Here is a 9,534-nt window from a genome sequence, read left to right as displayed (position 1 = left end):
GGGTCCGTGGGAGTCATCACAATGATTGGAATGCACTGAGGTTTGAAGACAGGAGCACTGGCCCAGTGATGCCACCTGGAGCTGTACCTTCTCCCTCACCAGCTGAGAGCTGGGGCTTCTCCTTTGACCCATTGCTAACTTGCTGTTTCCTCACTTTTCTCATATCTGCCCACCAGCTCTCCCCATTCCCTACTGCCTCAGATCCACCAGCCCTTCCAGCTGTCACACTAGGCATCATCCTGATACCCTCATCTCCACTCAGAGTCCTCCCAGTGTCTGACTCAGGTCCCTCCTCTCATCCCACAGCCACTATCCCAGACCACCTGGCCCTAGGTTGTCAGAGAGACTGTCCCAATATACACAATGGACATGGTTCCTTGTTTTCAAACCCTTCACCAACTCTCTGTTGTCCATAGCCCTGATCCATCTCCTTAGTTATCATCTTGCCCAGCCCATCTTGGTCTGACATCATGCATGGGTCCCCTCTTGAATCTGAAAATAACCAAAACGGGTTGCTCTTTTCAAAACTAGTTTCGAAACACCTTCTGTTTCAAATCTCCATAGCTTTGCATATGCTGTTCTCTCAGTTTAAAGTGTCACCTACCCATCCCCAGCCTCTGAATCCCTGGCAAATTCCAACCATCACTTCAAATCCCAGCTGAGTGATCTCCTGTCCAGCCAGTCTCAACACTGTGAAAATCTCCCTTTGGGGGCCTGCTCCTCCATTAGATCTGGGGTGGTTGAGACAGTAAAGAATCTGCCTGCAGTGCAGGACACCTGGGTTCCATCCCTGGGTAGGGAAGATCCCTTTTAGAAGGGAATGGCTACCCACGCCAGTATTCTTGCCTGGAGAATCCCATGGACAGAGGAGCCTAGAAGACGACAGTCCATGGGGTCCCAAAGAGTTGGACACAACTAGAAGACTAACGGTAGAAGACTAACACTTTCACTTTTTTTCCAAAGTAGGAGCCACGCGTGGCCCGGCTGTGTGGCTTTTGCTCCCAGCTGAGGGCTGGCACGAAGCTGTGCCAGTGTGAGCTGAATGAAAGATTCCAAGCCGAGGGCAGGGACGGCCTCCATCCTGCACAAACATCAGTTCTGCCACTGTCCTGCGTGTGACTGCTCTTTTCTCCCTCCTCACCGCTCTGGGCGTGTCTTCAGGACCCTGGGCCAGCCTCTCCGACCCTAGAACCGCCGGTAGCTAGTGTCTCACTTCCTCTGGGAGGCGGGCCCTGAGCTGGCACCTCCCCTTTAGGGCTGCCCCGGGAGCTCAGTGTTCTGGCGCCTGCCTCCGGTTCAGTTTCTCCGCTCTCGAAGAGCGAAACAGAATCGAAACTGCGCTGGATTCCATGCAGCAGGATCCGGAACCTGCTGGATCTCCGGGGCCCCAGCAGGACCCCGCACTGCCCCATTCCCCCAGCATGCCTCCCCCGGAGTCACTCTCCGAAGGCCACCAGTCCAGCCACAGCGACAGCCCCACAGAGGTACTACTGCGTTTGGGGAGATGGGGTTCGGGCTTTGTTAATTAGGTATGGTCGGTGGAATGGGGGGACTGGGGAACTTGACCAAGTACCTTGAAAAATGACGCAAAGAAGGGAGACCAGGTGCGAGGGTCCTGACCTTTTCGGCTGGGTTAGGGGTCGTGGAAAGTAGAAAAGGGGACCAGCATGAGTTTGAGGGGAGAGGTCTCTCTGGGTTGCGATTCTCCACGAGCTGCAGGGTGATCCTAAGAGTGAGTGGCACTGCGTAACAGACTCTTCCGTCCAAGCTGGTGACGTGCCTCTTATCCCCTACCTCATATGAAGGACCACCTGTTAAGGAAAATGGAGGTAGTAGTCTTATCGCACCCTCCTGGCAACCCCGGACATGGCGCCAGGTGTGGAAAAGCCAGAACCCTTGTTCCCAGATCACAAAGTGGGAGAGAGGTGTTTTGGCTAAGGCTCAGGGTTCCTGTGGTTTCTCCTCTAGGAAGCTTCTTGGATCCTCTTCCTGGAGCACCGTGCTCCCTTAACCCCCATCCGGAGGGGTTTTTAGAGGTTTACTGGTCTTTTCCTGCACAAACTCCCCACCCCCAAAGGAAATGCTTAGATCACTTGCTCTGTTTTCTTCCAGGCCCTTTTTACTCTCCTTCATGAAAGTACAAATAATACCATATTGCATTAACTTTTATTAGTTGCATTATAACACCTAGAAATAATATTTACAATACTAGTTAACATGTTTGAGTATTTCTCACGTGCCAGGTACTGTATTATGTTATGTATGTTTTATCTGTTTCTAGGTGTACAATTCAGTGGCATTAAATGCATTCCACAATGTTTGTAACCATCACCACAGTCTGTTTTCAGAATTTTTTCATTGAAACAAAATCTGTACCCTTTAAACTCCGCATTCTCCTCTTCCCCCTGCTGCTGCTGCTAAGTCGCTTCAGGCGTGTCCGACTCTTTGTGACTCCACAGACGGCAGCCCACAAGGCTCCCCCATCCCTGGGATTCTCCAGACAAGAATACTAGAGTAGGTTGCCATTTCCTTCTCCAGTGCATGAAAGAGAAAAGTGAAAGTGAAGTCGCTCAGTCGTGTCCTACTCCTAGCGGCCCCATGGACTGCAGCCTACCAGGCTCCTCCTTCCATGGGATTTTCCAGGCTAGAGTACTGGAGTGGGGTGCCGTTGCCTTCTCCCTCTTCCCCTTAGTTGCTGGTAACCTCTAATCTACTTTCTGTCTCTGAATTTGCCTAGTCTAGATATTTTATATAAGGGGAATGCTACAGTATTCGTCTCTGTGTTTGGCTGTTTTACTTAACATGATGTCTTCAAGGTATTTTCATGTTGTAGCATGTATCAGAATGTCCTTTTTAAGGCTAAATAACATTCCATTGTATGTATAAACTACATTTTGTTTATCCATTCATCTGTTGATGGACACTTGAGTTGTTTCCACCCTTCGGCTACTGTGAGTAATGCTGTGTACAGAATAATGGATGTACAAGCATCTGGATCTTTGTTTTCTGTTCTTTGGGGTGTATAGCTAGGTGTAGAATTGCTGGATCCTATGGTAGTTCTATGTTTAAGTTTCTGAGGAACCATCAAAGTGCAGTAAGCATTTTATGTGAGGTTATATGACACACATTTAATGAATCTCCTTTTTTAAAGTCCCTTGAAGGCAGGGGTTTGTCCTGGAATCAGGGGTCCCCAAGTTCCAGGCCACGGACTGGCACTTGTCCTGGCCTATTAGGAACCGGGCTCACAGTGGCAAGCAGCCAGCAAGAGAGCAAAACTTCATCTGTATTTACAGCCACTCTCATCACTTGCACTACCGAATTATCACAGTGGAAACGGAAATAAAGTGCACAATAAATGTAATGCATTTAAATCATCCCTACATCACCCCACCTGCAGAAAAACTGTCTTTCAAGAAACGGTAACCTGGTCCCCAAAGGGTTGGGAACTGCTGCTACACATCCGTGTATCTTGGGGCCTGGTACTGTGTCTTATGAGAAGCGAATGCTCAGTAAATCATGGGGTGAGCCTGGGAAGGCCTAAGTCAGTGGAGGATGGGGACACTGATAAGCCTGGGTTTTTGTGTCATCCAACGACAGCCTGGTATGAAACAGGAAGTGCCACCCTCAGCGTGCAGCCACAGGGTGGGTGTCCGGTTGGGTGGGGACTCCTGGGACTTCACGTCTCACCTCCCTCTCTGATTCCCCAGCAAGCCACGGAGGAAGAGTTCCAGTTCTTGCGCTGCCAGGGCTGCCGGGCAGAAGCTAAGTGCCCCAAGCTGCTGCCTTGTCTGCACACGCTGTGCTCAGGATGCCTGGAGGAGTCCAGCATGCAGTGCCCCGTCTGCCGGGCTCCCTGGCCCTCAGGTGCCGGCACCCAGGCCCTGGACAACGTCTTCTTCGAGAGCCTGCAGCGGCGGCTGTCGGTGTACCAGCAGATCGCACGCGAGCAGGCATTTTGCACCCGCTGCAAAGAGCCGGCCCACTACTGGTGCTTCGAGTGCGAGCAGCTCATCTGCACCAAGTGCTTCGAGGCGCACCAGTGGTTCCTCAAGCATGAGGCCCGGCCGCTGGCGGAGCTCCGCAGCCAGTCGGTGCGGGAGTTTCTGGACGGCACCCGCAAGTCCAACATCATCTTCTGCTCCAACCCCAACCACCGCAGCCCTATGCTGACCAGGTGAGCAGGCCGGCCGAGGGTGGGGTTGTGCATCTAAGAGCCAGGTAGAGGGTGCCGGGAGGAGAGATCCAGAGCCTCATAGCTGGGGCGTGGGTCAAGGAGCTTCTGAGGTCTTGCAACTCACAATGTGGTCCACACACCAGCAGCATCAGTAGCGATGACCACAGTTTACACTCTCCCATGCGGATGGATGGATAGTAATAGTTAATTTTCCCTCACGAGAAAATAATGCTGCAGAATCATCTTTTCACCCATATCCAGTCATTTCTTCAGGATAAATTTTTTAAAACACCGTGACTCGGTGAAGGGACATGAAAGTTTTACATTTCGATACATGTTACCAAACTGCCCTTTAAAAACTCTTAAAGAGGGGAATTTTCCATAAGCACTGCCACTCAGTCTCCCTATAGCTAGATTGTAGAATGAGATGTGGGTAGTTAGTTCCTGGCTCAAAAGCACTCCCGAGCTTCCTGGGAGGATCTGTATGAAGAAAGTCAAGTCCCATTTTAATTATTTTTACCAAGCAGCACAGGAATTTAAATTCAGGGTTTTTTTAGACAGATAAAATACATTAATACAGTTCAAAAAATTGCTAACAAAATTTATAGAGAGAACAAAATCTCCATTCCATTTTGTCCCACATCTGCCTAATACCCATCCCTTCTCCCTTCCCAATCCAAGGTTAACCATTGTTACCAGCTTTAAAGAGCTTCCCTTGTGGCTCAGCTGGTAAAGAATCCGCCTGCAATGTGGGAAACCTGGGTCCCTGGATTGGGAAGATCCCCTGGAGAAGGGAAAGGCTACCCACTCTAATATTCTGGCTTAGAGAATTCCATGGACTGCATAGTCCATGGGGTCACAAAGAATCAGTCATGACTGAGCGACTTTCACTTTCACCAGCTTTAAAACTTTCCAGAGTTTATGAATATACACACAGATATAAGTATATAGTCTTATGGGACTTATTTTTCCCTTTTTTAGCAAAAAGATAGCATACCTGTGTGAACTTTTAACGCTCTCCTCTCACCCACCTACAATAGATAGCTGTATAAGATTCTTGGGGATCAGCTTACAAAGTGAAGGTATTCCTTGCCCATAAAGGGCACACTCAGACAGAGCTCCGTTTCTGCTAAACTATAACTTGTTTGCTTCCTGCTAGGAGGTTTACCACCTGTACTACCAGATTCCACAAGGGCTGATATTATTGTTTGAGTTTGGATTTCTTTATTTATTATTGAGGTTGTCTAGTGGCTTTTCATGTGTTTATTAGTCATTAGCTTCTTCATTTGTGAATTGCTTACTGAGGTCCTTTGCTTGTTTATTTGTTTACTTTTAGGAATTACTCTTTAATTATAAGAGCTTGTTATAGTGCAGACATTTTTCCTGTGTTGACCTTTGTCATTCATTTAATATGAGGTGTTGTGTTCAAGTTTTTAGTTCTATATAGTCTAATCCATTAATCTCTTCCTTTATGGTATCTGGCTTTGGTCATCCTAGAAAAGATTTTGCCTATGCCAGTATTGAAAATATTTACTTATGCTCTATTTTAATAGTTTATTTTTATTGTTAAATCTTTAATTTAATCACAAATCTTTGTGTGTGATGTGAGATAGGAACACTCGCTTCGTATTTCTCTCCAGATAGAAAGCCAGTTCTCTCAACAACTTTCATTGAATAATCCACTCCTTTTGTTTGATTTTTCCCATTTTTTAAAAATTGAAGTATAGTTGATGTACAATATTCTATAAGTTACAGGTGTACAATATAGTGGTTCACAATTTTAAAGGTTATACTTCACTTATAGTTATTATAAAACATTGTCTATATGCCCCATGTTGTACAATATATCCCTCTAGCTTATAAATAATCTGCTCTTGGCTTTGATCTGAAATGCCCTTTTAATCTTGTACTACGTGTCCATGTAGTCATAAATATGTTTGTAAATCTCTGTTCTGCACCAACAGAGTGGAGAACCAACTCCTATGCTAATCCTTACTGCTCTAAGGAATTCAGTAGCTTTATATTTAGGAGAAGGCAATGGCAACCCACTCCAGTACTCTTGCCTGGAAAATCCCATGGATGGAGGAGCCTGGTAGGCTGCAGTCCATGGGATCGCACAGAGTCGGACACGACTGAAGTGACTTAGCAGCTTTATATTTGGTAGGGTGAATTCCCACTCTTCAGAAATAATTTTGCTTTTACAATTTGTGCAGCTTCTTTTGCTCTTACACTTCAGGCAGCTTCAGAATTCACATATTCTTTGGGATTTTGATTGAGATGGAATTAAATCTTGGATGAATTGACCTCATCTCTGGTTACATCTTTTGGGTTTGAAAGAAAATTCCATGGACTGCATAGTTCATGGGGGTCACAAAGAGTCAGTCATGATTAAGTGACTTTCACTTTCACCAGCTTTAAAAGTTTCCAGAGTTTATGAATATATACACAGATATAAGTATATAATCTTATAGGACTTATTTTTTCCTTTTTTAGCAAAAAGATAGCATACCTGTGTGAACTTTTAACGCTTTCACAAATATCTTGAACTTTTAAATTATAGTTAAATTTACAATATGTAGTGAAGGTCCCTGGTGGCTCAGCAGTAAAGAATCTGCCTGCAGTGTAGGAGACTCAGGAGACATGGGTTAGATCCCTGGGTCAGGAAGATCTCCTGGAAATGGCAACCCACTCCATTATTCTTGTCTGGGAGATCCCATAGACGGAAAGAGTGTGGTAAGCTACAGTCTATGAGGTTTCAAAGAGTTGGTCACAACTGAACACGTACTGCCTATGAGACAATATGTAATAATATTATGAATGGAATCTTTTCCATTATAGTTTTTATCTGATTATCACTAACATTCACTAATATGTAAGCGTATATATCTATTGGAGAAGGAAATGGCAACCCACTCCAGTATTCTTGCCTGGAAAATCCCATGGACAGAGGAGCCTAGCCAGCTGCAGTCCATGGGGTCACCAAGAGTTGGACACAACTGAGCGGCTAACACACACACACACACACACACACACACATGCTATATCTAGCCATCCTATTGGGCTCTTTTATTCTTGTAAGTTTTTCCGTTGATTTTTTTTAGATTTTCTAGGTGAATAGTCATATCACCTAGAAATAATAAAAACTTTTTTCTTTCCAGTATTTATACATATTATTTATACATATTACCTTTTTGTAGCTTTGTTTCACTGAATTGGCCAGAACTGCCAGGGCAACTGTGAAGTGGTTAGAAAAGGCAACTTTGCTTTGTACCTATCTTTCATGAAAAAGTTTCTTATGTTTTCTTCTTTGGTATGTTGTTTATTGTTGATTTCCTTAGGTGACTTTTAAAAATCACATTAAGAAAGTTGCCTTGTGCTTCTAGTTTACTAAGAGTTTTGTTGTTGCTGTTGTCTTAACTCGGGGATGGGTGTTCTTTGGACTCTGAAGGTGTCCTTTCACTGTTTAGTATAATGAATGATATCACTAGGTTTCTTTATGTTGCACCATTATTTTAATTCCCAGGAGGAAAAACTCTATTTGGTCATGACATACTATTATATTAATTTCTACCTCGATTCCATTTAGTACTATTTTATCTAGACTATTATCTATATTTATAAATGTGATCAATTTTATGCATATGTATGATTTCCTTGTCAAGTTTTTATATCCATTTGATACTAATCTCTTTCAATGAGTTTGTAAGCTTTTTTGAACATGATATATATAAATTGCTTAGTATAGTGCCTGGCACGTATTAAATACTCAATAAATGTTAAAATACTATTCTTGTAATTTCTCTGTTGTAGAATAAAGGACATAAGCAATCCAAGCTTGTAGAAGTTTCTTGAAAAGCTATCTGAGACAAGTGCCTATTTTGGAGAGTAGATTTTTTCCCCTTTTTGTGGAAGGTCATGAATCAGATTTTCTGGAATGTTTTCTGATTCATCTTGAGTTATCTTACAATTTAAATATCTCCTCTATACCTGTAATTGTGTCCCCTTTCTTATTTCTAATGTTGTATGAATGTTAAAGTGTTAGTCATATCTGACTCTTTGCAATCCTATGGACTGTAGCCCACCAGACTCCTCTGTCCAGGAGATTCTCTAGGCAAGAATACTGGAGTGGGTTGCCATTCCCTTCTCCAGGGGATCTTCCTGACCCAGGGATCAAACCCGAGTCTCTTGCACTGCAGGCCGGAGCCAGCAGGGAAGCCTCCTAATGTTGTATATTTGTGCTTATTTTAGTGATCTTTTCAAAGCACCAGCTTTTTTTTGGTCTTTTTATTGCTTGCTGATATTAATGTTTTCCTTTTTTCTAATTAATCATTGTATGTTAGCCTCATTATTTTCTTTGTTGTACTCTTCTCCCATTATTCATCTAATTCGACGGAACATCTAATTCATTTACTTGCTGTCCTCATTGTTTACTGCATTCTTCTCTGAGTAAAACGTTGCCTGCCTTCCATACCTTTGACAAGTAGTGTAATCATACTCAATCATTTCTCAAATATCTCTAATTTCAGTCTTTTCTCTTTTTAAACATTTTCTCTCTGATAGAAGTGTTTGGGGCAGAAGGTTGTCTAAAATTTTCAAGTGGCTTGTGCTGTTTGATTTAAACATTTGATGTTAATTTCTACAATATGGTCTACTAGTATTTAAGAGTTGTATCTATGACTATGTTGAGGTTTTCTTTGGTGCCTACCATATTCCTTTCACTAGCATATTCCTCGGATTTTTTTTTTAACGTGTATTCTTTGTAGAGATGTATCTATATCTCCTCTTTCTACTCTTGTTTAAATTTTTAACAAACATATTAGAACATATGTGTGTATGTGTATCTCTCTCTCTCACCATCAAGAGTGCGTGTGTATGTGTTGTTCGTTGCTCAGTTGTGTCTGATTCTTTGCGGCGTTATGGACTGTAGACCCCCAGACTCCTCTGTCATTGGAATTCTCCAGGCAAGAATACCAGGTTGACATTCCCTTCTCCAGGGGATCTTCCCAACCCAGGAGTCGAATCCAGGTCTCCTGCATTGCAGGCAGATTCTTTTCCTACTGAACCGTCAAGAGTAGATTCAGTTTAGTTCAGTTCAGTTGCTCAGTCATGTCCGACTCTTTGCGACCCCATGAACCTCAGCACGCCAGGCCTCCCTGTCCATCACCAACTCCCGGAGTCCACCCAAACCCATGTCCATCAAGTCGACCATGCTATCCAACCATCTCATCCTCTGTGGTCCCCTTCTCTTGCCTTCAATCTTTCCCAGCATCAGGGTCTTTTCCAATGAGTCAGCTCTTCCCATCAGGTGGCCAAAGTATTGGAGTTTGAGCTTCAACATCAGTCCTTCCAAAGAACACCCA

General features: G+C 44.0%; 1 protein-coding gene across 5 annotated transcripts in view; it reads left to right on the top strand.

The window, feature by feature from the left end:
• The first annotated feature begins 1,235 nt into the window (after positions 1–1,235).
• Positions 1,236–9,534, top strand: part of PML (promyelocytic leukemia) — a 56,208-nt gene continuing 47,909 nt past the window's right edge. For all 5 annotated transcript variants that reach the window (XM_010843376.1, XM_010843374.1, XM_010843375.1 and 2 more), the window contains exons 1-2: positions 1,236–1,484; positions 3,708–4,174. In XM_010843376.1, coding sequence (XP_010841678.1) covers positions 1,350–1,484; positions 3,708–4,174 — 602 coding nt within the window. In that variant the 5' untranslated portion in view covers positions 1,236–1,349. The remainder of the gene's footprint in view (positions 1,485–3,707; positions 4,175–9,534) is intronic.

Source organism: Bison bison, unplaced genomic scaffold (genome assembly GCF_000754665.1).
Source record: "Bison bison bison isolate TAMUID 2011002044 unplaced genomic scaffold, Bison_UMD1.0 scf7180017864181, whole genome shotgun sequence".
NCBI classification, from domain to species: domain Eukaryota; kingdom Metazoa; phylum Chordata; class Mammalia; order Artiodactyla; family Bovidae; genus Bison; species Bison bison.
Note: the sequence above shows the minus strand (reverse complement) of the source record. Positions and strands in the feature narration are given on the sequence as shown.